We start from the raw sequence: 27,429 nt of genomic DNA on the forward strand, positions 1-27,429 counted from the left end.
TACCTATACATTATATAATTATAATGTCTCTTTTCTTTTGTCGATGTGCAATATTTATTGACGGGTACTATAAGAAGGTATAGTATCTAAATTATCAACGAACAACTGCTGGTAATAAGATGCACTCTTTGTATAGTGACTTGTGGGCTGTGGATATGTACTCGGTGATATTCAGTCACAGACATACACAATTTATTTATTTATTTTTACTTGTAATCAACAGCGTTACAGAAATATATCTCTTGAAAGTCATAACTTAATAACAATGTGTACTTCTTATTACATGTATAATTTCATTCCATATTAATCTAATTAGAAAGAAACCACAAATTCATTTCCTGCGCAGGCACCACAAATATGTGCTATAGAAGAGAAAGATACGTGAAATAGAATTATACAATTTAACATTTTATTATGAATAAGTTCAATTCAATAAAGCATTTCATTAATTTGAAAATGGAATTCCTATTAAATCGTTTAGTAATATGTTTTTGCTACCGTTATGTATACGTCAATTTTAACAACTTAATCGTTATGGTCATCATCGATTTATCCTGATAACGAATCATAAAGAGCGCTGCGGCTACTTTATTATATCTAGAATGTTACCGTAGGTATCAGTGGTGTAACTATATGGTAGCAGGGCTGGCAAAATGCCACGGGACCCCGTCCCGGCAGGGGTGTCCGAGAGGACGCGAACACAGAACTAACTAGTAACTTAACATTTTTGATAAAATTTAGAAAAATTATAAATATTATATAAGTATTTAAAATCAATTAAAGTTAGACATAACTAAAGACTATAACAAATTAAAATAAATTATTAGGATTTCAACGCATTCATAAGAAAAGAATGTCAATCAATTTTAGAACTCATCCATCGGCTGTTTAATTTTTTGTCGCGGTATTTTGGTGACCCAGACGAGCTAGTAATGCTTTTTGTTGCAAAATTTAAAAAAAATCGAAGCAGCCTTTAAAGCACTTCACTCTAAAGTCAGTGATCTTCCATGCCTTAAAACATTTGAAAATTTGTCTGGAAGAATTAGAAAAGTATCGACATGAATTGCTTGTTATAATTCCTGTGACTACAACTAGTGCTGAAAAATCATTTTCGAAACTAAAAGTAATAAAAACCTATTTAAGAAACTATGGGACAAGACAGGCTACGTAATTTGGCTATTGTGTCTATTGAAAATTAATTTCTGACATGAAAAAAAAAACATTTTAAAATTATACTAATAGTAATGTTTGTGTAATTTAAATCGCCGTCAGCAGTCAAAGTTAAAAAGATATATGTGGGCATAGTATATCTCTATACTTATATTTAATATGTGGTAAGTGTTTTATTTTTAGTAACTATAAAATTGTTGAAAGAAAATAAAAGAACCATTTGAAAGGTGAAAACTTTATTTAAGATCTTTTTTTATCCTTATACTTATTAACTACCTACCTTAATAAAAGTTTAGTCCACTTCAGGATGTAACGACACTTCTTCAGATATACTCTCGCTTTCATACGTTTTCCCTTGTGCGTGAATTCCATCCAAAACTTTTGCTATTGATAATTTTAGAGCTCTGTATTCTTCCAAAGCTTTGGCGCACAATTCGCCTTCCGGAGAATTTCCCGGTTCGATTACTAACATCTCTAGTGATCGCTTTAAATATTTCTCCGCATTCAACAGTTCATCCTATGAAATTTATATTTAGTATAAAATATCACAATCATCTCATTTCACACGTAGCCTTGTAGCGGACTTGTATCATGGATATTGGGATGAGAGCATAGACAATTTAGTACTTTTTAAAGATTTGACATATTCCGAACAAATATATGATTAATATTTTAAAAACGATATTAGTCTCAAGTCTGCCTATCTCAGTAACGATTATTATTATTATTTTTTTTATATTCGCCGGGAGGGCAAATGACTCTACTCCACCTGATGGTAAGTGGTAGTATAGTCCAAACGCGACGACGGCCAGTACAGACGGGAAAAACGTTCTGCACTAGCCGCCTTCGCCTTGCCGGCCCGCAAGATGCCTCTTCACGCCTCGTTTGAAGGAACCCACCACCACGCAAGACCGTACCTGTGTTTTGTACAGCAGGCACAGTTGTTGTGGCGTGAAAAAGCGCCGCACCTTGTTCAGAACTCCGAGTTTCCGTGAAGCTGTTTTTATAACAGCCTCGATGTAATCCCTTGGACTAAGGTCGCAGCGAACGTCAATCCCCAGCATGGCGATTTTGCTTTGCATCACCAGCGGAGTACCACAGAGGGAGGGAAGAGGGGAAAATGTTGACTTTTTCGCCGTGAGAGCGCATACCTGTGTTTTCTTGGCATTAAACTCAACAAGATTATCAGAGCCCCATTTGGCGATGAGCTCTAACATCCTATCGAGTTCAATGACAAGATTCTTCCGCCTCTCCTCGATTTCCGCTCGCCCAGCCACTGCGCGTCCGTGGTATCCACCATGCACTGTACTATCGTCTGCATAGCAATGTATGTTCCCAAGAGAGAGCATATCATTGATATGCAAAAGAAAGAGTGTGGGAGATAGCACAGATCCCTGGGGGACCCCAGCATTCACTACATAGAATTGTGAAGCGCAACCATCAACTAAAACACGAAAAATTAATTTAATGATAATAATAAACACTAATTTACTGGTGGTAGGGCTTTGTGCAAGCTCGTCTGGGTAGGTACCACCCACTCATCAGATATTCTACCGCAAAACAGCAATACTTGATATTGTTGTGTTCCGGTTTGAAGGGTGAGTGAGCCAGTGTAATTACAGGCACAAGGGACATAAAATCTTAGTTCCCAAGGTTGGTGGCGCATTGGATATGTAAGCGATGGTTGACATTTCTTACAATGCCAATGTCTAAGAGCGTTGGTGACCACTTACCATCAGGTGGCCCATATGCTCGTCCGCCTTCCTTTTCTATAAAAAAAAAAAAAAAGAAGGCTACGCTTGTGTAGGAAGCTGGCAATCCAGGTGCATAGCTGAGCAGGCAGACCATATGCCGGCAGCTTGGAGAGAAGACTTCTGTGCCAGACCCTGTCGAAAGCCTTGGAGATATCGAGGCTGACAACCAACGATTCTCCATGCTTGTCGATAGCTTCACCCCAGAGGTGCGTTACGTACGCTAGAAGATCACCTGTGGACCGTTTTGGTCGAAACCCGTATTGACGATCATTAATTAAAGAGTGATCTTCTAGGTAATGGATCAGTTGGTTGTTTAAAATCCGTTCCATCACCTTACAAAGTACTGAGGTGATAGCTATTGGCCGATAATTTGCCGGGTCAGACCGATCCCCTTTTTTGGGAACCGCTTGCACATTAGCTCTTCTCCAAGCCTCCGGCACACTTCCCGAAGAGAAAGTTGGAACAGGCGCGTTAACACAGGAGACAGCTCCGCTGCGCACTTCTTCAGCACTATGGCTGGTATTCCATCGGGACCGCTAGCTTTCCGTACATCAAGTGATTGCAGCTCCGCACGCACATCACGTTGCCTGATTTTAATGTCAGGCATCGTATGGCCACATGCAGGTATTGTAGGTGGCAGTGCACTTCAATCATCGATGACGGAATTGTCGGCAAAGAGTTTAGCCAGGAGATCAGCTTGCTCTTGCGGACTGTGAGCTAGCGATCCGTCCGGATTTCTGAGCGGTGGCAGCGAAGGTTGGCAGAAATTGTTTTGCACAGACTTGGTCAGACGCCAGAAACTACGGGAGCCCCTAGGATGCGAAACAAGGTCATGACCAATCTGTACAATGCGCTGTGCATCCGCTCTCGTGTATGCCTTTCTACAGGACTTGGAATTTTTATTATAGTTTGCTTTCAGTGAGTCAATGTTAGATGCCCCGCTAATGCAGCCGTTGATCCACTTGCGATATGCCGCCTGCTTAGATGCTTTAGATTAGAACCAACGGTTACGCGTACTCCTACTGACGAGATCTGAGCTAGGAATGTAGTATTCCATTCCCAGCATGATCTCGCCAGCAACAGCAGCGGCACTAGCTGTCGGGTCATTCCCACTGAAGCAACGTTCCTTCCAAGGGACCGACGCATAGTAATCGCGCATACCGTCCCAATCCGCCGACTTATAGTGCCAAACGCGACGGTTGCATACCGCTAGTGGCGGCAGCTTGGCCTGTGGCACTCTGGTAGATATAAGGCTGTGATCCGAAGAGCCAAGAGGAGCCTGAACCACAACCTGATATTCCACCGGGTGAGAAGTCAGCAGAAGGTCCAGTAGAGAAGGTGCTTGCCCATCAATGTCTGGGATCCTGGTGGGCTGATCAACCAGTTGGGTCAAGTCATGTGTGAGAGCAAAAGCATGAGCAGTCCTTCCAGCATGGTCAGTTTTGAGGGATTTCAACCAGGATTCGTGGTGAGCATTAAAATCCCCCAAAAACACCAATTCCGCGTTAGGAATTGCTCTTGCGCAGCATCTGCCACCCGACTAAGATGGTCAAATAATCGGCTTGTCTCCAAGTCACCATTGTGGGATCTGTAGAGGCACACGTAGACTCGGCTCTGACGAACCAGGTCCACACGTACCACCAACATGGAGAAGGAGGGGTCCTCCAAGCAGCGCAGTCGGTGACAGCAAACATCCGTCCTGACGAACAAGCATACTCCGGCTTTCGCTTTGAAGGATTCTTCAAGCGTGTAGCCGGGATAATTAAGGTAGCTGGTATCGGCAGGACGGAGTATTTGTGTCTCCGTGAGAAACAACATTGCTGGCCGTGCTGTCTGTATTATTATTTATTTGTATTAATAAAAAAAATACTATATATTATAAATCGTACGTAGAGTACATACCACGAATGCGGATGCTGATATTTCACGCGCATCGAACATTTTCTTCGCTAGCTGGACCGTCGTTGCATGTAATTCGTATAAAGTGATAGCTGAAATAATGTAGTCTTTCAATTTATTTTTCAAGTAAGGAACTTAAGGTTGCATAGTTGTCCTATTTACTATTATTGATAAACTTTGTATTACAATACATTAAGCATAACGTGTCAGATGCACCGCCTCCAGCTTTAAAGAGGTACGAAACCAAATAGCTGGTACGCAAGGCACATAATTAGTCTCTAGGATAATCCTTAAGATAATTTATTCTTATTGTATTATTGTTATAATTGGTCTTTAGTCTCTGTTTATACACCTATATATTATTAACGTATTAATTGTCAATGAGCTTACTGACACGCAGTCTTAAGGCGGACTGTCAATAACTTAATGTAAGATATCAAGATGAGATCATAGACAATTTTTTTTACTTTTAATTGTTTTGACATATTCCTAACAGTAATATTAATATAATAATCTTATATAATATTAAATTTTGTAATAATTAAATAATGTAATGAAAAACAACCTTTAGTCCGGCATATCCCGGGGCTAAGTACTTCCTGTACGGGTAATAATTCACGACACAGTTCTATTTTCCGTCGCATTAACTTCTTAGTAGGTCTCGGCTCCCTATTGATGGTATCCCGAAGAACGCCCGCTAGACGTTGCTTTGCGTCCAGAAGTAAATAATGGTTAGGAGCTAGTACTAACAAAACGTTTTTTATATATTCCTCGAGATCTTTTTCATCTTTTTTGTCTGTAAAATACATATTAATGTAAGAAGAGAAATTATTTCGAACTGACGCTTTAAATAATGGCCATGTTCATACTTATAACTTCAAGTTTATCCGAGCAACATTGAATCTTATGTTCAATGAGAGACGGTTCGGTTTCCTTTCCGCAACTGTTGCAGATCCAAACGCTAGCGTTTTTCGATATATATCCAGTTTTACATTGCAGGCAAATAGCTGAACTCATATATGTTCCCAACTCCGTGATATCAGAACATCGCGCACACGTACATTTGAAGTACTTGCCTATCATAAGATGTTGTTGTCGTAAAGATGTCCCCTTAGGAAATAAAAATAAACATTATTTAACATTAAAAAGATACTAAATTAATTATGTTATGTTAACATTAAAAAGATACTAAATTAATTACGTATGTTGCACACTAGATCAACCCTCATGTGTTATAAAAGCACCTTTAGTAACACCGGCAATGCAAGATGCAAGGGCCATATCCAAATGGACAAATGTAATGTTTGATGTTTCTAATATATGTAGAAAATAAAGTAGAGCATATTACCCTCAGTGCGAGTAATTAATTAAACGAGTGTTCGCCCAAAATTTGAAAGAGAAAACCTGTATTTATTGCCTTTGCCTATTTATATATAATTAGTTGGAAAAGTTGCAGCCACACTTAGTCAGGTATGGCTGAGCTGTCGCACACCTTCAAAGGGTCTGTGTAGTTATAATATATAGGGTCTCCCTTCTTGATATCACGACTGGCGTGGCAGACGAGCTCGTTCCTGTCGTTGATGGAGACGTGCGTGTTGGCGACGCAGTCGTGCGCGAGCAGCGCGGCGCGCAGGTACACGGCGCGCAGCACCTCCGCGCAGCCCAGCGCCGGGATGGGCGGCCCGCGCACCTCGAAGCTGTTCACGTCGATGGCCGCGCAAATCTTCTGCACGAGATCTTTGTTCTGTCCATTCTCGAGAAGACCCAGGGATTGGATAAACTGGAATGAAGATTATTTTAAACGTTTATTACGACACAATTCAGTCAAAAAATTCTCAGTAGCATCCTGGACTCTGGAAATTGAAAGTGTCTACACTCCCGTGCTTCGGAAAGCACGTAAACCGTTGGTCCTGCACCTGAACTCTTTCCGATCGTGTCGGATTGCCGTCCCATCGGATTATGAGAGTAAGGGAAGAGAGAGTGCACCTGTGTTTGCGCACACACTTGTGCACTATAATATATCTTGAGCAGTTGGCTAATCTCTCTTGAAATTGGCCACCATGGCCGTAATCGGCCATTATTATTACATAAAAAAATGGAGGACATTATTATTACATAAAATGCAATTTGGCATCGACAATTACAATATATACTTATAACCTTTACGGTGTTATCGTAGAATTCCCAAACGTTACTCTCCCTTCGTCGGTCTAAATGCATTTCCAATTCCATAAAGAGTTGCCATTCCTGATGATTAAAATCTCTCTTTAGTAACGCTCGCAGAACCAACAAAGATCCGACATTCTGCACCATTGTCATAGGATTTGTCCCTTTGTTGAGTTTAAGGTTTCGAAAGAAATCACATTCTTGCTGTGAGTGCCATTCTGAAATATTTATTTGAATCATTATGCCACTTGGCCCATTTCACAATTGTCTTATAAAAAATAAGGTACCAATCCCTAAATTAAGACAAAAACTTCAAGCTTATCCACTTCGTTGTGCAGGTTCAGGTTGACTACTGATCGGATACACGTTTAGTCGAATTTTATCCGACACATGTTATTCACTTCACAGTAAAATATATATATATAAATACAATACATTTCAAATCCGATTTGAACCCGCGATCATCATTTAAAATCTATTAACAGTTTCGTTTGATGGATATTTATAATTGCATTTCATACTTGCAAATTGATCAGTACATCCTTCTCCTGGGCACATCGGCGCCACGGCACAGTTCTTGCAAACGAGGAACTTGCTAATGAGAGGCAGGTAGCAGTTGAAGCAGACCAGCGACGTGTCACTACTTGGTCCCAATACAAAAGGCTGGTCGGAGAGTATCCGCTCGCCTGGCTTTAAATCTTTCGCAGCGACTAAATATCTAGATTTACAATTATAAATATAAATAAAATAATCGATTTTATGTTATTATTTATTGATTATGTACGAATATTGTTAATTTTGAAAAAAATGTACCTTATTTAAATAAAATATATATTAATCTAATAATATTTATTAATAAACTTGAAGGCGTACCAACCTGCCTAGTTTTTCATTACTTTTCACTTCGTATTTTAGGCTCATTTTGCAATCAACAAATTATTAGATTAATAAAACAACCGGCATCGAAGCAGACATGCGGCTAACTGAATAGTGGGCTTTATTTTTAGAAGCGTAGTGCGCTATTTATACTCTTCTCATTTCATATATAACCTCTTTACCCGTAACAAAAGAATGATGTGCTTTTTTTTAATTTAAAATATGGCCATGATTTCCATGATTTAGAATTTATATATTAGACGGCGGTATAATTAAACTATAAATATTACTTGGTGGAAGGGCTTTATGCAAATCTGCCTGGAAAGGTATGACTCGCTAATCACATATTCTATTACCAAAGAACAGTACTTAACGTTAGTATAGTTGCTCCGATTTGAAAGGTGAGTGAGGCAGTGTAACAAGCACAAAGGACATAACATCTTAGTTTCCAAGGTTGGTGGCGCTTTGGCGATGTAAGGACGGTTAATATTTCTTACAGTGCTTATGTCTATTGGGCGGTAAGAACCACTTCTCATCAGATAAAAAAATGTTTTATTTGGATAAACAAATGGATAGTTAACTGATTATTTTTAATTTCATTTATTTTATATTCATTAACATATATAATAAATTGGTGGAAAAGAATAACAAATTAGTTCTTGCCAGTTCACGGTAGAATCTACAATCGATTCCGGTGATAGCTTTTAATTTAATTCACTATAGTAACATATTTCAAAAGTGCTTCTATGAGGTTACTGGGAAAAGAATAGTTTGTTTTGAGTAAAAATTAATGTTGGCATTTTTATTGGGGTATAATAGTAAATAATAAAACGTGAAGGGTAAAAATTTGTTTAATTATTTTGCTCCATATTTACATTTCTTACCTTCTATAAAAAGGTATACTTATGACTAGTAAAATATGCAATTTACAACATTTATTTACAAAACTTATAAAACATTTTTAAAAAATTCACTATATATTTACAACAATAAAATAATCTATTTTGGCATTCAAACAAACAAGCATTTAATTAAAACATTAGTGATTATATCAATGTCAACAGTCTTTTCATACCCACATAAGATAAAAACTAGTTTAGATGTTCATTTAAGATAGCAATATAAAAATATAATAATTGCACCTTTACCTTAACAACGATCGGAGCTATATATTACTCTAAAGATATCACCCACAGATAACATATTGCAGATTAAATACTTTTCAAAATCCAGTCATCGCCAGTATTCTTTGAATATCACGCAGGACCCTAGAGCGCAAATAATATGTTAAGCATTGTTGAAAATATTCAATAATAAAAAATAATCAGATACCTCATTAGAAAAACCAAGTTAATTTTGTCCGTTGGATTTGTGCGGAGTACCCACCTCGTCGACGAAGGCGAGCGGCGCGCTCTGGTGCGCGGCGCTGATGATGTCCTGCAGGCAGCGTGCGAACTCGTCGATGACGTCACGCATGGGGTCCGCCTCCTGCCGCTCCTCGTCGTCCTTGTTGTCCACGGCGGCCGCGATGAGGCACTGGCACACTGCCTCGATCACCTCCGTCGTCATGAAACTGCACGGCTGCCTGGGGGACCAATCGTGCCTGTTAGGGTGCGCACTACAGACAGCAGTGTGCAGTGGGCGGGTTGACTGTACGCACTTGGCCTCTGCCTGCGGCGGCGGGCGGTAGTGCGGCGCGGGGCGCGCGGGCGCGGCGCGGGCGGGGTCGCGGCGCCGCGCGCGCTCCAGCGTCTCCTCCACGTTGCGGCAGCCTACGCACTTGCAAATCGACGAGCACGCTATTTTCGCCTGCAGAGACATGCAGTGAAGTTAATTACGAGCACCGTCAAATAATATATATTCGAATAAATATTTAGGGTATAAACACACAAACGTCGAGGAAACATAAATAAATGACCGTTTATTTATAGTATATCTATGCAGACGAGCAAATGGGCCACCTGATGGTAAGTGGTCACCGACATGGACATAGGCATTGTAAGAAATGTTAACCAACGCTTACATCGCCAATGTGCCACGAACCTTGGAAACTAAGATGTTATGTCCCTTGTGCCTGTAACTATACTGGCTCACTCACCCTACAAACCGGAACACAACAATACCATGTAATACTGTTTTGCGGTAGAATATCTGATGAGTAGGAGGTATCTACCCAGACGAGCCTGCACAAAGCCCTACCACTAGTAAAGTATGCCGAGTATCACCTCATAACATTCGCAGTAGTTCTTGAGGCAGCCGCTTCTTTTGCAGTTACACCCTTTGTTGTGCCTCCGAATCATTTCCGGTCCTCCAATTTTAGCTTTGCCAATTTTTGGTCTGTAAATAAAATTATCATTTGAATATATGCATGTCATCGAGAGTATTTATAGGATATCTTAAGTATCTTGTAAGAAATGAATAACCTGAAAGCGTTCGGATTCCGGTCTAGACATCCCCTTATAGCTTTTTGTCTCAGTTCCTCGTTTTCTAAGTTATTGTGGCAATTGTTACAATTACAGCGATTACAAAACTCGCCGTTTGCGAAACAGTCACAATATAGTTTGAGACATTGCGACTTTGTGCAGTTGCAGGCTTTACGAGGTCGAAGTCCTAGATCCGTAGCTGCAATATCTGAAAAATAATATAAGTACAAAATAATAATATTGGATTCAATTGAGATGCGTGCCGCAACCAAATTGTTTTTCTTATAATTTTTTTTTTTATATTCGCTGGGAGGGCCAATGACTACTCCACCTGATGGTAAGTGGTAGTAGAGTCCAAACGCAACGACGGCCAGTACAGACGGGAAAAACGTTCTACACTAGCCGCCTTCGCCTTGCCGACCCGCAAGATGCCTCTTCACGTCTCGTTTGAAGGAACCCGGGTTGTAAGAGGAGGGGAACACGTGAGCTGGTAAGGAATTCCATTTTTTGGAAGTGCGACCTTTGTCCAAGACCTTTTGTGAAAGGAGTTACCAAATTTCTTTGTTCGCGATGGAATTGATGTCACAGTTAGGCGGTGACATCGAGAACCAGCTCGCGTGGACTTAAGAAGGAAGGGGGAAGCAGGAATTAGAGAGAATAATTCCTCAGAGCACTCGCCGTGATACAGTCGATAGAAAGCGCTCAGTGCTGCTATCTCACGACGCAATTGTAAAGGTTCAAGGGTGTTTGTGACCTTTACGTCGCCAATAATGCGTACGGCACGTCGGTGCAACCGGTCCAAGGCCTCAAGTAGGTACTAGCGGAGCCATCCCAAAGGTGCGAGCAATATTCCACGCAAGACCGTACCTGTGTTTTGTACAGCAGGCACAGTTGTTGTGGCGTGAAAAAGCGCCGCACCTTGTTCAGAACTCCGAGTTTCGCCTCGATGTAATCCCTTGGACTAAGGTCGCAGCGAACGTCAATCCCCAGCATGGCGATTTTGCTTTGCATCACCAGCGGGATGGACAGAGGGAGGGAAGAGGGGAAAATGTTGACTTTTTCGCCGTGAGAGCGCATACCTGTGTTTTCTTGCATTAAACTCAACAAGATTATCAGAGCCCCATTTGGCGATGAGCTCTAACGTTTTATCGAGTTCAATGACAAGATCCTTCCGCCTCTCCTCAATTTCCGCTCGCCCAGCCACTGCGCGTCCGTGGTATCCACCATGCACTGTACTATCGTCTGCATAGCAATGTATGTTCCCAAGAGAGAGCATATCATTGATATACAGAAGAAAGAGTGTGGGAGATAGCACAGATCCCTGGGGGACCCCAGCATTCACTACATAGAATTGTGAAGCGCAACCATCAACTAAAAACACGAAGGCTACGCTTGTGTAGGAAGCTGGCAATCCAGGTGCATAGCTGAGCAGGCAGACCATATGCCGGCAGCTTAGAGAGAAGACTTCTGTGCCAGACCCTGTCGAAAGCCTTGGAGATATCGAGGCTGACAGCCAACGATTCTCCATGCTTGTCGATAGCTTCACCCCAGAGGTGTGTTACGTACGCTAGAAGATCACCTGTGGACCGTTTTGGTCGAAACCCGTACTGACGATCATTAATTAAACAGTGATCTTCTAGGTAATGGATCAGTTGGTTGTTTAAAATCCGTTCCATCACCTTACAAAGTACTGAGGTGATAGCTATTGGCCGATAATTTGCCGCGTCAGACCGATCCCCTTTTTTGGGAACCGCTTGCACATTAGCTCTTCTCCAAGCCTCCGGCACACATCCCGAAGAGAGAGAAAGTTGGAAAAGGCGCGTTAACACAGGAGACAGCTCCGCTGCGCACTTCTTCTATTCAATCGGGACCGCTAGCTTTCCGTACATCAAGTGATTGCAGCTCCGCACGCACATCACGTTGCCTGATTTCAATGTCAGGCATCGTATGGCCACATGAAGGTATTGTAGGTGGCAGCGCACTACAATCATCGATGACGAAATTGTCGGCAAAGAGTTTAGCCGGGAGATCAGCTTGCTCTTGCGGACTGTGAGCTAGCGATCCGTCCGGATTTCTGAGAGGTGGCAGCGAAGGTTGGCAGAAATTGTTTTTCACAGACTTGGTCAGACGCCAGAAGCTACGGGAGCCCCTAGGATGCGAAACAAGGTCATGACCAATTTGTACAATGCGCTGTGCATCCGCTCTCGTGTATGCCTTTCTATTAATTTATCATATACTTTATTAATAATAATAATAAACATTTTTAGATATTAAATAAAAATGGAGTTTTCTGGGATACTAATATAAAAACCATGATAAAAAATTAAACTATTCTCATATCTTATTGTATGGCATTTTCTCATTTATTTTTACAGTCTAGCCATTTAAGAAGTCTAAGCCTACAGGTTTATGCTTTATTATTATAATTCAAGTAACAAAAGTACATATATCAGCATAAAGAAATATTATACTTTTTTATATTAACTTTTTCATAAATACCTGTTTCAGATAATGCTGGAGTATTTGGGGACTGATATGTATTGGCTGAGTCTCCTTCAATATTTATCATGCTGTCTGACCTTTGTGAATTATCCTGTGACATTATTATAAAATTAATTAAACAAATAACTATATCACATAATCAGATATAAGTCAATTAGATGGAATTAAATCTACTCAATTAATTTAACAAACGTATAAAGATATAACAGGGAATTACTAATGTGTTCTGTCCCTCCGAGACGACAATCTCGGAATCATCGTAATTAGAGGGAATAACGATTAGAGGATGTTCATCTGATCTGCCGCTAGCGTCGTGGCGCCCCACAGCATCTGTGCTATTTTCTAGTGATGGACTCTGTAAAAACATTTTTGTTGGTTTTATTTAACTAACATAATGATTGATTTTATTATTTATTAATTAATAATGAATGATTTATTTATGGACTGAGAGAAAAAAGAGCACTCTAATCAAGTAAATAGGTATTTTTAATCAAAAATAAACTCAAAAATTTAAATAAATGGCAACATTTAACAAAGCAATGAACTCGAAAGGAACGTCTTTGAGGCGTACTCACGGGACGATTGAACTCCACCTCGACCTCGTTGACGTTGCCCTCCGCGACCGCCTTTTCAATGAGCGCTCGCAGCTCGCTTTTGGAGTCCTCGTCCTGCGAGGGCACGGGAGAGGCGGGCGGACTGGGCGAGGCGGACGAGGCGGGCGAAGGGGGAGAGGCGGGCGAGGCGGCCAAGGGAGGCGAAGGCGGCGACAGAGGCGCCAGCAAGCTCTGCGACGAGCGTCCAGCTTGCTGTATGGAGATCAAATACTTATATCAATCAAATTCTGACGCAGAATATTTTAATTACTACTGTTACTTAGCAATCGTGGAACTTTAGTTTTTTTTAGCATTATGAAAAAAAACGTTGCTTACTGTTACTGCTGCTGTTTTTACGACCGGTGCTATCCTCACCAATTTCCGTGGAGGTTTAGGGGCCACTGTAAAACAACGTCCATATCAATAAGCATAACCATTGAAGTGCGTTAAGAAAATTTGTAAATTATTTTGTATTATGTTAACTTTTCTATGGTAACATTACTGTCTGTGTTAGAGAAAATAAAAGGAAAAGCAAAGCAAATACATTATAACCACAGAACACGAAACATATAGTCACTTTTCTTCTTGATTTTGTTACAACTCACCCAGCCTTGAATTCGTAATACACACCTATATATATACAAGTAAGTTACGATATATAACTATATATATATAGTTCACTGTCGTAAGTAGATTGATAGAAGTGCTTGTATTCGTCAAGATACCTGAATGATTATATGAAGTTACACGAATAAAATCGTTCAATCTTATGCTAATTCTATTAAAAGCTAATTCTTATAATTTGCTTATAGTTTTTCTATATTATGCACTTCTTGATTAACATGTATATTCATAATACAACACTTTTCCATTTAACTGCTCATATCCACTTTAATTTCGTTAATAAAGTTCCGATAAAAAATTCGTCGCCATTTCTTAATTAATTTAAAATCAACGCCGTAGATTATTTATATTATATTTAGAACTCGACCAATTAAGTCATGTCAATTTAAGGTCTAAGTTGATTATCTTGGGTGCCATTGGACCCTGACAAAATACTCGAGAAAATTGTATGCGTTACCTTTTGGGAGTGTATTCGTGTTCCCAGTTGCGACAAGCGAGGAAGCGATCTTCTCAGCACTCATCTGGATTAGATTACCTACAACATACTTTATAGTTATTATTTAAAATTTTGTGGGCTTTTTATTAATAATTTTTAATTCGTTTGGAAGCCTCATTCAGTCTATTTCCACCCTAAAATAACCCTACTGACAAGACAACGGAAGACCATTAAAAGAATAACAATCACAAGTGACATAATATTTTAGTTCCCAAGGTTGGTGGCGCATTGGCGATGTAAGAAATGGTTTAGTATTTCTTACTATGTCAATATCTATGGCAGTTGTGACCACATACCATCAGGTGGATTGTTTGCCAGTCTACTTACCTATTTTAACAAACAAAAAATATATAAAAAAATCCATTGTTAGGAAATATAAATATGACAGACTAACGCCAGCCCACTGTTTGTTGTATCCAGAAACAATATTTTATGTTGTATTTTAGTATGATAGATGACTATTGACTAAGTCAGTTTAATAACACAATGTACAGTAACAGCCTGTATATATCCCACTGCTGGGATAAGATCTCTTCTCCATTTTTGAGGAGAAGATTTAGAGCTTATTCTACCACGCTGCTCCAATTTGGGTTGGTAGAATACACGTGTGGCAGAATTTCGATGAAATTAGACACTTTAATTAGTAGTTTCCTCACGATGTTTTTCTTCACCGAAAAGCACGAGATAAATTACAAACAGAAATTAAGCACATGAAAATTCAGAGGTGCTTGCCCGGGTTTGAACCCACGTTCATCGGTTAAGATTCACGCGTTCTTACCACTGGGCCATCAAATAATACACAATGTATGTCATCATCAATGTCATTGAGATTGGTGACCACTTACAATCAGGTGACCCTTACCGTCTGAGAGCATGAAGGTCCTGGGCGGCAACGATAGCACCGGTTTCTGCGGCGGCGGCTTAGACGAGTTCGTCACCACGCGGATGTACTGAATCTGAAACATTGTAGGCACATTTTAAGGCTGGAGGACCATGTCAACCATGTGATATAGAAATGAATCTCACATTAGTAAGCAATATTCTATCACAAATAAAAAAATATTTAGATGAGCCACGCCCAGTCACCTGATCGTGAAAGGTCATCACCGCGGATAAACAATGGCACTATATAAGATATGTTTACTGTTTTTAATTACCGTCAATGCGTAATGCATTAGGATTTGATGAAATAAATGCAAGAAAACTTGATAACTATTTATTAAAAATATATATAAAAAGCTTTGACATATATAACAAGTCAAACACTATTTAATTTTTTTTAGGCAATCGTATAATATTTGTACTCAAATGTGTTTTGTGTCCGTAACCATATCTCAACACGAACTAAGATGATATGTGCATGAATGTAAAAACACGAGCGCCTTCAAACCAGAACACTGTCCTACAAATTATAGCTGCATGGTGGTAAATTAACTAATTAATGAGTAGTTACTACCCAGACAAGCTCAGGTGAAGCTATTCTAACAATATTAATTGATGTTATAGTATTTATTATACGTTCAGAAGCCTTGTATTATACATTCAGAAGCCTTGCACCATTAATAACAAAAGTCACACTTACACCTTTGCCCGGTACATTGATTTGATGCAATTGTGAGCGTTGCGATTCCACTACATTATCTTCTTTAGCGCTCTGTAAGAGATTATCTTTATTATTATTATTATAATAAAATTATTAAAAGGTGTATTATTATTAAACTGTAAAAATACTAGCTGTTTTAAAACAACATTCATGCAATATATGTATATTTTCAATTATTGACGATTAAGTTATAGAACTGATCATGTCACTAAACAATATGGTTTATATTAATATGAAACAAGTAAGCTATTTGGTAATTAAAATATATTCTGCTTCAAAAATACTAACTCTAACTACTAACTCAAATTTGATCTAAAAGATTACAATCAATTCAATTTACGCAATCAGTAATAGACATGATTACATTTAAACTATAATACAATAAAACTTACTTGGGCCGTTTTTGGGGGTGCGGAAGGTTTTAAAATAACATTCTGCATAGGATTCGCTGAAATGACCACCTTTTGTTTCGTCCCGGTGCTCGACGGTACATCTGCAAATGGTTATTTACATTGAGAATAAATCAACGATTAATGTTGACATACTGAATTTATATTCAATTAAAATATATGTTAAGTAAATACAAATATCCATATATCAATAAATTTGTTACCACATTATAATTACTTAGGGCCGGTGCTGGCATCAATTTGGGCGTCGGCGACTTTAGAGATATAATTTCCTGTTTCTTGGCTATCTTGACTCCTTGTTTACTCGGTGTGGCCAATAACATCTGTAAAATTACAACGATTTACACATCATGGAAATGCGCAGTGTATAAAAGAATATTTTTTTATACGAATCCTTTTTGATAGTGTAATTAGCGAGGAACAAAAGATTTTATATTGATTGGAGTCAAGTAAGTGTCTTTGAGCTTTGTGCAACTTTTTCACCAAGAAGTACTATTTTGAATCTCTGTTACAGTTTGAAAGAAGTTAGCAAAAGTAATAATAAGGCACGTTGGCGAGAGACGTATCATCCGATAGTGAGCAGCTCATCGACCGTCGAACACAGTGGTGACCAACGACAGATAGCCTTCCTTTCGCCGTGCGATGTAATGAGTCACCTTGTTGGCGAGCGCGAGCGGCAGCGCGCCGTGCGGGACGGCCACGTAGCGCGGCGACTCGCCCTCCGCCGGCGCCGCGCCGCCTGCCGGCAACACACGGTACGCGTTACGCGGTGCGCGCTACGAGCCGGAGGGAGGAGTAGCGCTCCTCCGTAAATACCGATACTCTGCTTGGCTTCAGTTAGTTCATCCTCTCCTCCGGCCGTCTTTGGTGGATACCGGGCGTCAGGTGCAATGAAGCGGCGGGTCGAGACTCGGAGATAATGGGGACAGGTCGGACAGGAAAACCACGGGAAATAGATAACCCAAGATTTTAGAGAATAACTACCAAGCTGAAATCATTGGAGGCGAAACCTTGGAATGCCGGGGATGTAAGCTCGGGTTACAGCTCGTGATTGGTAATATCATTAAATTAATACATTGTGTATTCATATTGATTATAATATCTAAAGCTAATTGTGTAAGATACGAAATGCTTTTATATAAAAAGCAGAAAACATTATAAACTGTTGTAAAGAAAAATTTTTGTTTGTTTTAAGGTATATATATTTACATACTAATGTGTATTCTTTTAAAATACCTCCGAGAATTCAAAAAGTTTTCACTAGTGGATTACTTTCTTTTAAAAATTGGTGTTCTCCAAAGATCGAATTTGTCGGTCCTTTTCTATTTAATAGTTATATTAATGATCTTCTTTTCTACAATTTAAATGTAATGAAAAGCTTAATAATCAGCTCAACTAATGTAGGCTACTGTAGGAATTTGACCTTTAAATTCGAAACTTCAGTAGAATTTTCATGTATAATTCCACATAATACGCGAAAGACTAAGTACTACATTAAGTTGTACCAAAGTCATACCAAAAATATAGAGATATGTTTTGTAACTTTATAATACCTTGCATTGAAATAAATCTAGTTATGACGGGCTTTGTCTGTGATCCACTGGCAGCCTTTGCTGGAATTAATTGTCCCTGAAATAGATAAAATTATAGATTTAATACACTGAATAGTTATGACACATTAGAGTGAATTGCTAAATATTTTATAAGGTGAAGCTTGTTTTTTTATGTGAATGTGCTAAACTCTGGAGCTATAAATCAGATTTAAAAGAAAATATTTTTGCATTTAATAGTACAATTTTACAAGGAAGATATATATATATATATAGGCGGAGCAGGAACATATAATGCGGGTGAAACCGTGCGAAATAACCAGCTGTTATCTGGTTATAAATAAATATTTTATTTTGACCTTAAATTGATAATTTATACAATAATTTTTTTATACACACCTGGTCTGAATCACTCCTGACATACTGAACTGTATTCATTCCTGATGAGGGTACCAATTTAATTTTTTGTGTTGAAGATGGAACCATAATTTGGAATTGTTTGCCAATTTGTGCTGAAAATATAATTGTATTTAATATACATTACATTCTAAAAATAATAAGTTAACATATAAATTAAAAAGTAAAATATATTTACATATGTATGTAATAAAAAATTATTATACTCACTCAAAACAGTATTCCCCTTTGTATTGCTCTGCACGTTTCCGATAGAAACTTTCTTCACTAAACTGTTACTACGATTAGCAACTAGAGTTACTGGTTTAGGAGCGATGGCAAGCTGCTTGTTAGCTGTGTAAGTCTTTGCCACCAGTTTAGGGGGTTTGGGTGCAATTGCCACTTGACGGGGTGCGGTTGTTAACACTGCTGTCTCATTCCTCCTCACAGTCGTTGAAGTGCGCATTGGAGACATTGTCTAAAATTGTTTCGATAAAATAAATAACCTGATTAGTTTATTGATAAATTATAAAAAAATATATAAAAACATAACATTATGCATACTACTACTACTGGTGGTAGGGCTTTGTGCAAGCTCGTCTGGGTAGGTACCACCCACTCATCAGATATTCTACCGCAAAACAGCAATACTTGATATTGTTGTGTTCCGGTTTGAAGGGTGAGTGAGCCAGTGTAATTACAGGCACAAGGGACATAAAATCTTAGTTCCCAAGGTTGGTGGCGCATTGGCTATAAGCGATGGTTGACATTTCTTACAATGCCAATGTCTAAGAGCGTTTGGTGACCACTTACCATCAGGTGGCCCATATGCTCGTCCACCTTCCTATTCTATAAAAAAAAAAAAAAAATACTGAATATATTATACAGAACTATCTAGATGGTTTTTTAATTCCGCAAATACAGATTTTTTCATCAAATATTTGTCTAATGGTTAGCATCACAATTAATCAAATTAATTTAATAATAAACCATAGAAATTATCAATACAAATATATATGTACCTTTACTGCAATAATTTTACGTTGTACAGGTTCCTTTTTTACTGTCACCATCTGCGGTTGAAATGCTAAATCTATCATTGTGTCTCCCTGAGTAGATAGCATGTGTTGTTGCTGCAATATTAGACAAAAAAAATTTATATACATTTATATAAACGCAATAGTATTTTAACATAAGATTTTTTCTTTCAATATTATGCCATATAGTTTAATATTATAAAGTATGAGTGTTATATTAAATTATTTTACTCACAAATTTATTATAAGATAAATTATACGACAGACATTTATATTACTTACATTAGATTCCACTGTTGTAGTTAGTCCTGTCGTTTGGTCACTCTGTACTGAATATTCCTGAAGTGAGAACTGATCTCCCATAAAATCTGAAACTGCTAACTGATATAATGTATGACTTTATTTGTTTTATATATAAACAATAAAAATCTTATTATGTTCTAATTATGGGCCTGTTGAGTAACCCTAATTTGCATCATCATTTCTTTCAATTAAATGTACCACATTACTTATACATATTGCAGAATAAATTGATAAAAAGTATAATTTTATAATTGTCTTTTTAATCATGAATATTTATGTCTAAATATTCTTTAAGTAAAACTTCAATTTTACCAATAATTTCTTCACTGCCAGTATCCATTAGCATAGAATGATCTTCATTGTGAGCAAACTCCATTGGTATGTTTTCTACTTGACTTGTATGTTGTTCTAGGACCATATCAGCCTGGTTAACCACAGTGTCTTCAGAGTGTTCAAAATCAACCTTTAGTATATCAAAATGATATAAAGTATATTTAGTAGATGGCAATAGAAGTTTTAAAATAATATATAATTTGTAACCTTTAGTTACTAGAAGAAAGGAATAAGATAAATCTTTTTTTAATGTAACCCTAAGTTGGAAACCAAAAGAAACATAAAAACAACTAAATAAGTCACATATACATACACCCATATCACTCTCCAAATTCAAAGAATCATCTAAGTTATGATCCATGTTGGTTAACTGTTTATTTACAATCTAAGTTAAATTCTAGAAGTATTTTACAAGGCACTCAATCAAAGAAATCACTATAAATCACTAGATTTTTGAGTTCAAAAGAGGCCGCCATTTTAACATGTCAAATAATCCCAGCCTCTCCCGCAGGTCGCCACGGTTGAAAACAAATTGTCTTAAACACGAAACACTAATATTGAGAAAAACACTGACATATAAAGAAATTGTATATTTTCCAAAGATAATTCTAATATATTTTATGCATTAGCACAGTAAAAAATAATGATTGAATGTTTTTCTATTGAAGAACAACTCAAAATTCGTGTAAAATATTATGGCGCTTGTTTCAATTTTTAGATGTCAAAAATCAAAATAGAGGGTGCCAACGTGAAGATTTGAATTATCTATGTCTAATTCATGCGTTCATGTTAATTGAAATTTCATATAATATGTTTCAAGTCTTTTAATACCATTATTATATTGTAATATACATTCTTAACAAAGAAATTAATCAATATTTTATGTTGACTTACAAAAAACTGCAAAATATCTTAGTCTAAGGTATAATTAATTTATAACTCCTTAGTAAAATTAAAAATATATATATTGTTATAAAGCTACCTTAGAGCTTGACACCTGTGCACTAGAATTCCACCCATACCAAAAATTATCATGGTATTTTAGTGATTAAATGATGAAGTATTAATTGACTAATTTTTTGAATCTATGTGAAATCAGCAAAATGATAAATCTGCTGTCAGGCTATGAAAATAAAGCACTGTTTATATACTCTTTGAGCAGCTTGTCAATGTCAATTCGATTTTCGGTAGGAAATTCTGAGGAAAGAAGTATTAACTAATTCCCTTATTAAGTTAATGCGATATAAAAACAACAATGCTTATTAATTTGCAAAGCGTTCGCCAATATTTAAGTGAGCTTCGAAATTCAGGAGGATTACATAAAGACCAAGCCGAAAAGTGAGTACTTCCCATATATTTACAATATGAAATGTGTATACCTCCTATGCATGTTAATTATCGGAGTTGAATTGGTATTTGTTATTTTAATTCCAGATATCGTAATGTATTAATGGAAATTCTTAAAAACACGGAAGGAGAACTGGCTGAATGCTTAAAAGTATTTGTGGAAGCAAGTATGTTAAGCTCTAATGTACATTTTTTCTAGTTAAAAGCTGTGCTTATGTTTGGAGTTTTGATAATTTGTAGCTGTAGTGTGTGTTACTAAAGTAATTAGTAAAACTACTCTTGAGCTGTGTTTATTCATTTAATTTTTAAGGGAAACAAACAGTATGTTTTACCCTAATAACTAACTGTACATAAATGGATCATTATCCAATAAAGTTTCCATTATATTTTATAACATTAAAATACAAATACTAAAAATCTAAGCTAAGCTGATAAAAATTAAAATATGAATTAAACAAAAAGTTTTTTACTTTATTCACAGAGCCATAAAAATATTTTTACATGTTTATTTATAATTAAATTATATCTATTGCTTTAAGATATTTAATACATTAATATTTCTCAATCTATGTATCTATATATGGTAGTAATAGTATAGTAGTAATACTTAATAACTTTTTCTTTCTATTAATTTTATGATTGTTTGTACTATAAATGTTTTTTTTTTAATTAATAAAATAATATACATATTTCAGTCGTAAATGAAAATGTTAGCTTAGTGATATCAAGACAGCTCCTGACAGATGTTAGTACACATTTAGCACTGCTGCCCGATAATGTCTCACAAGAGGTGTCACACTTCTCATTGGATGTGATTCAGCCAAGAGTAATATCTTTTGAAGAACAGGTAATTTTTACATATGTATACTTTTATGTATTTAATAAACACTTTATTGCACAATAAAATACATTGTATAAAAGATGAGCTTAATGCTAAAAGCATTCTGTACCAGCTAACTTTAGGAATTGTATGAAGGTGTGCAAAATAAATGATGTGGTATTCGTTTTATAATATTATTTAATGTTAAATGAATATACACATTCAGAAGTCTGGTGCAAACACAAACTTATTGGAGGTTTACCATTCACCAGTGCCATTGACATTAGGTATGAAATATTATAAAGTAGGTAAATCTTAGCATACATTGCATACTACATATTCTAATACAATAATATCCATCTACAAAACAAAATTCTAAATGTGGGTAAAAAAATACATAAAAACGAAGATAGTAAAAACTTGTTGTTTTACACTCCTGCCTATTGCAAATATATTTCTAAGTAATATGATAAATTAAAAACCAAAGTAAACCTTCAACAGGTGGCGAGTATTAGACAGCATCTAGCAGATATTTATGAACGAAACCAAAATTGGAAAGAAGCGGCAAATGTTCTTGTTGGTATTCCATTGGAGACTGGACAAAAGTATGTATCCATCTGAAGTTATTACTTATGTAAACTACATTTGTTACTTTTACAAGAAGGTTTAGTTAAACCTCCTTTTTTGTGGTGATTCCTGATATGTATTCTACCTAGTACTACTGATATATTGAGATATATATGAATGTGTATTTATATTTTTATAATGCTTGTCTTGTTACTTGGTTTGAAGATAGATATATGTCTTCAACAAATGATATTGATATTAATTTATAACCTTTTTGTTTCTAGACAATATTCTGTAGACTACAAGCTGGAGACATATTTAAAGATAGCTCGCCTCTACTTAGAAGTTGATGATCCTGTGCAGGCTGAAGCATTCGTTAACAGGGCATCCTTGTTACAAGCAGAGACAACAAATGAACAGTTACAAATATATTACAAAGTCTGTTATGCCAGAGTGTTAGATTATAGGAGGTAAATAACTCTGATTACAATATTACTACTAACTGACTGACGTGACTAATCAAATCCATTCTGTATCTGGATTACCAAGTGCTGGATATTGGTTAGAGGTGTATGCAGTGGAGGGTATTGCAATGCTATTCTGTAAGAACTCACTTCATTACTCACCCATAAAATGTTGATAACCGGCTTATGGCCGGCTTATATAGTATTTTGAAGCATATATTTTTGAAATGTTATAATTATTCTGGTCAATGTTGCATATTATGTTTTGACATTTCATCATGACACTTCAATCATTTTCTGCAATGAGTTTCAAGTTTGTTCTTAAAGAAGAGCCACACTGATCAAGAGGCTATTGCTAGCTGAAACTATTCAACAAAATTAGACAGTCAGAAAGTAATGTGTCTTTTGTAACAGGAAGATGATTTTACAACGGTAATTTTTGGCCCAACTTTGGGCCCAAGTCTTCTTCCAGTATATGTCTAGTCACAGGAGTTTTTATATTTGGTTTCTATACAACTACCAAATAACTATAATTTCCATTAATTCTATTAATACCTTAGATCTCTTTTCATTCTAGGAAATTCATAGAAGCAGCACAGAGGTACAATGAGTTATCATACCGTAATATCATACACGAAGATGAAAGAATGACATGTCTCCGGAATGCACTTATTTGCACGGTTCTTGCTTCTGCGGGTGAATCTATATTTTATTATGAATCTAAGGCACTTGTATTGAATATGGCCGGCTCTTTATCCACTTATCACCATATTATTGTACCCCCAAAAAGCTATACTTAGTAAATTGTTGTTTCGGTTTAAATTGTAAAAGTGAGCCAGTGTAACTACAGGCACAAAAAACGAAACGTCTTCGGGACCTTTCATATAATTAATACAAGAGCTTTCTACTTATTAAATTAATTAATTCTATGCTTATTTGAATTTAATAATATTTTATTTTTTATCAAATTCTATTTCAAAATTATAGTTCTGATTAATTGAATTTATCTACATTAAAAAGGGTTTTATTGATTTTATATGAAAAAAGCTACATTATTTTATAACGGTTAGAATTGCTTGAATAGTAAATAGAAGGGAAATTCCAGGGCAGCAAAGGTCTAGAATGTTAGCAACACTGTTCAAGGATGAGCGCTGTCAGCAACTACCAGCTTACTCAATACTGGAAAAGATGTATTTGGATCGCATCATTCGCCGTTCTGAACTACATGAGTTTGAAGCATTAATGCAGACTCATCAGAAGGTACCAATCTCTGAACTTTTATGTTGTATCTAAGTAATTTTAATATATAAAATCTTATAAATAAACTCTGACACTAACTGACTGTCTATGGACATACAACGCACAGTATAAGACTATGCAAATCTTGCACAAAATATCTTCATATAAGTCATTTTTGAAAACTCCGTTCTTAGAAGATTTAAATGGGGCTTAAAAGTTTGTATACAAGTTAGTAATTCTTTCCCCATTTGTTTAACTAGAAATATGAATATTACATTTTACTCAATACTACCGTAACAGCCTGTGAATGTCCCACTGCTGGGCTAAAGGCCTCCGCACCTCTTTTTGAGGAAAAGGTTTGGAGCTTATTCCACCACGCTGCTCCAATGCGGGTTGGTGGAATACACATGTGGCAGAATTTCAGTGAAATTAGACACATGCAGGTTTCCTCACGATGTTTTCCTTTACCGTCAAGCACGAGATGAATTATAATCACAAATTAAGCACATGAAAATTCAGTGGTGCTTGCCCGGGTTTGAACCCACGATCATCGGTTAAGATTCACGCGTTCTTACCACTAGGCCATCTCGGCTTTTTACTCAATACTATGTAGTTTACGCGGAACTCACTTATCATAGAGACAAAAGTCGGATGGTTCCTGCGGTATTATGAAAGACTGATTGGAAGTCCCATCGTATAGTAAAATATAATTATATATTAAAAAACATAATATAAACTAAAATAAAAAAATATATAATGTGGTTATTACAAATGCAATAACAGTGTCGTTTAGATATACATAGTTTTCCACACAGCAGATGTAAATAATATTTTCGTGATGCTATGATAACCGAACGGGTGGACGGTAGGCGACGACGTCGGACGGGTCGACGATCCTCGACCGCGCGGTGTTCGAGCACAACCTGCTGTCGGCCAGCAAGCTGTACAACAACATCACGTTCGAGGAGCTCGGCGCGCTGCTGGAGACGCCGCCCGCGCGCGCCGAGCGCATCGCGTCGCACATGATCAGCGAGGCGCGCATGAACGGCTACATCGACCAGATCAGCGCCGTCGTGCACTTCGAGAGTGAGAACATTGCCTAACTATCTACTTAGTTTACTGCCTATTAACTGCCTCGTTGATCTAGTGACTAAGGCCGCAGACACGGAGGTCCTGTGTTCAATTCCCAGGTCGGGCTAATAAAAAGTTATTTGGTTTTTTTCTGTCTGAAAATTCTCAGTAGCAGCCCGGAGTCTGGAAGTTGGAAGTGTGTACACTCCCGTGCCTCGGAAAGCACGTAAAGCCGTTGGTCCTGCGGCTGAACTCTTTCCGGTCGTGTCGGATTGCCGTCCCATCGGATTATGAGAGTGAGGGAAGAGAGAGTGCACCTGTGTTTGCGCACACACTTGTGCACTTTAATATCTCCTGCGTAGTTGGCTAATCTCTCTTGAGATTGGCCGCCGTGGCCGAAATCGGTCCGGAGGACATTATTATTACTTATTCTACTTAAACAATACATTATATTTCAATCTGTCGTAACAACGCTATCAGGGCGATGCAGACTTGAATAACTTTGAATATTTAATCCAGCTGAAATTTTTTACCGTCCTTGTTTTCAATGTTTAATCACTTCTGCCCTCTACCACAGACGTTACTACATTGGATTATACTAACGATGTTTTTTTTCTAAGAGTTTAGTATATAAAATATATTTTTTTATATTATGTATTATTTCAGCACGTGAGATCTTACCCCAGTGGGACAAGCAAATTCAAAGTCTGTGCTATCAAGTTAACAGCTTAATTGAAAAGATAGCCGCCGCTGAACCTGAATGGATGGCAAAGCTCATGGAAGAAGAAATGATTCAGTAAAAAACATAATCTGTGTATTTCTGTATATTATCTTAAATAAATTACTTTAGCTTTTTTTAATTAAAAACTAATAATTTATTTCACTTTTATAAAAGGTATTTATTTGTCTTTGGATAAACTCTCGATTCCTTGTTGTGGCAATGAAATGTCTATTCACCATTAAAATTAAAGTATATTTTATTTATTCTGGTTGGTAAGTATATTTACAAAATTTATTTACGAGAAATGAAATTGATGAGAAATTTTCAGAAAATATTCAGATTGGATCTTTTAGACTTCGAATCCAGATCGGAAATGTAAGAAATAAGTTTTTATATTAACTCTTCGGGTTCTAATTGATTAGTGTTACATTATCGGATAGAAACATTTTAATACATCAATGATCCATTTTTATTTGTCTTTATAATTTAGTATTTAATAATTTACGCAAACCTGCCTAAGATTTTTTTTTACATGTCAGCTGTCGAGCAATCAAATATTCCGGAAACATAATTTTTAGAGGTATTACATAAGACAGGGCGTACGGTAAAATGGAGAGTTTCTTACAAGCGGATAGGGATAGCTCGATTCTATCGTGATTATTTTATAGTATGAGCTGCCCGTTCCAATTTTGTACAGATAAAATAAAAATTTGTAGTCATTGCTATCTTTTAAGCAATGAGAACACTCATACCGATCTTTTCACATGTACTGTTCTGTACGATGCATTATTACATCGTACAACGCACTCCGCGTCTTTTGTCACGCGTTCATTACCGGTTTATATTGCAGTCTAAAAGCTAATACTTATAATAGGTAAATAAAACGTAAAATATTAATGTTAATCAAAACTTTTGGCCTTTAATCTAAATTACAAAGTTGTCGTTATTATTTTGAAACATAAAAATATATATTGTCGGGTATAAGAGATGAATATATATTGTTTGAGACTTTTTTGTACAATTTGGAGACATACAAGCAAAAGTTAAAGTGAATTTGTTACCGCT

The 27,429-nt window shown here is 37.0% G+C and overlaps 3 protein-coding genes across 5 annotated transcripts; 1 reads left to right on the forward strand and 2 right to left on the reverse strand.

Moving 5' to 3' along the window:
• Positions 1–1,439: 1,439 nt before the first annotated feature.
• On the reverse strand, positions 1,440–7,973 carry LOC126771707 (SET domain-containing protein SmydA-8-like). The gene is made up of 8 exons (XM_050491728.1): positions 7,867–7,973; positions 7,511–7,707; positions 6,984–7,207; positions 6,316–6,603; positions 5,693–5,933; positions 5,389–5,619; positions 4,827–4,915; positions 1,440–1,687 (listed from the first exon to the last, which is right to left on the reverse strand). The coding sequence occupies exons 1-8, from the start codon at positions 7,908–7,910 to the stop codon at positions 1,463–1,465; spliced, it is 1,539 nt and encodes a 512-aa protein (XP_050347685.1). The 5' UTR covers positions 7,911–7,973; the 3' UTR covers positions 1,440–1,462.
• A 760-nt stretch (positions 7,974–8,733) lies between these two features.
• LOC126772094 (protein lin-54 homolog) lies at positions 8,734–20,846 on the reverse strand. 3 transcript variants are annotated; one of them, XM_050492265.1, is made up of 22 exons: positions 20,449–20,846; positions 20,115–20,265; positions 19,782–19,867; positions 19,485–19,595; positions 18,694–18,940; positions 18,466–18,578; positions 18,070–18,145; positions 17,173–17,255; positions 16,734–16,839; positions 16,499–16,599; positions 16,086–16,157; positions 15,366–15,459; positions 14,465–14,542; positions 13,720–13,784; positions 13,366–13,596; positions 13,008–13,145; positions 12,788–12,881; positions 10,289–10,496; positions 10,091–10,202; positions 9,526–9,674; positions 9,252–9,450; positions 8,734–9,133 (listed from the first exon to the last, which is right to left on the reverse strand). In XM_050492265.1, the coding sequence occupies exons 1-22, from the start codon at positions 20,494–20,496 to the stop codon at positions 9,122–9,124; spliced, it is 2,574 nt and encodes an 857-aa protein (XP_050348222.1). In that variant the 5' UTR covers positions 20,497–20,846; the 3' UTR covers positions 8,734–9,121. The 3 variants fall into 3 exon arrangements, with proteins under 3 accessions (XP_050348222.1, XP_050348220.1, XP_050348223.1); XM_050492263.1 differs by having other exon boundaries at positions 19,782–19,873; XM_050492266.1 differs by having other exon boundaries at positions 16,086–16,147; positions 16,495–16,599; positions 19,782–19,873.
• A 442-nt stretch (positions 20,847–21,288) lies between these two features.
• Positions 21,289–26,505, forward strand: LOC126771569 (COP9 signalosome complex subunit 4). Its single transcript, XM_050491514.1, has 9 exons — positions 21,289–21,473; positions 21,570–21,649; positions 22,178–22,329; positions 22,804–22,907; positions 23,154–23,339; positions 23,911–24,029; positions 24,439–24,593; positions 25,442–25,658; positions 26,310–26,505. The coding sequence occupies exons 1-9, from the start codon at positions 21,391–21,393 to the stop codon at positions 26,441–26,443; spliced, it is 1,230 nt and encodes a 409-aa protein (XP_050347471.1). The 5' UTR covers positions 21,289–21,390; the 3' UTR covers positions 26,444–26,505.
• Positions 26,506–27,429: the final 924 nt, after the last annotated feature.

Source organism: Nymphalis io, chromosome 11 (assembly GCF_905147045.1).
Source record: "Nymphalis io chromosome 11, ilAglIoxx1.1, whole genome shotgun sequence".
In the NCBI taxonomy this organism is placed as follows: Eukaryota; Metazoa; Arthropoda; class Insecta; order Lepidoptera; family Nymphalidae; genus Nymphalis; species Nymphalis io.

Excerpts from the sequence above, each read along its gene's own strand:
- LOC126772094 (XM_050492263.1), bottom strand. The coding sequence starts at position 20,496 with ATGGATCATAACTTAGATGATTCTTTGAATTTGGAGAGTGATATGGGT. Across the intron at positions 12,882-13,007 it reads CGGAGGGACAGAACACATTA|GATAATTCACAAAGGTCAGA; the intron begins GTAATTCCCTGT and ends ATAATGTCACAG. Across the intron at positions 9,451-9,525 it reads CCGCCGCAGGCAGAGGCCAA|GCAGCCGTGCAGTTTCATGA; the intron begins GTGCGTACAGTC and ends TTGGTCCCCCAG.
- LOC126771569 (XM_050491514.1), top strand. The coding sequence starts at position 21,391 with ATGCTTATTAATTTGCAAAGCGTTCGCCAATATTTAAGTGAGCTTCGA. Across the intron at positions 24,594-25,441 it reads TAATGCAGACTCATCAGAAG|GCGACGACGTCGGACGGGTC; the intron begins GTACCAATCTCT and ends GGTGGACGGTAG. Across the intron at positions 25,659-26,309 it reads CGCCGTCGTGCACTTCGAGA|CACGTGAGATCTTACCCCAG; the intron begins GTGAGAACATTG and ends GTATTATTTCAG.
- LOC126771707 (XM_050491728.1), bottom strand. The coding sequence starts at position 7,910 with ATGAGCCTAAAATACGAAGTGAAAAGTAATGAAAAACTAGGCAG. Across the intron at positions 7,708-7,866 it reads AGTAATGAAAAACTAGGCAG|ATATTTAGTCGCTGCGAAAG; the intron begins GTTGGTACGCCT and ends TTGTAAATCTAG. Across the intron at positions 6,604-6,983 it reads TCTACGATAACACCGTAAAG|TTTATCCAATCCCTGGGTCT; the intron begins GTTATAAGTATA and ends TCTTCATTCCAG.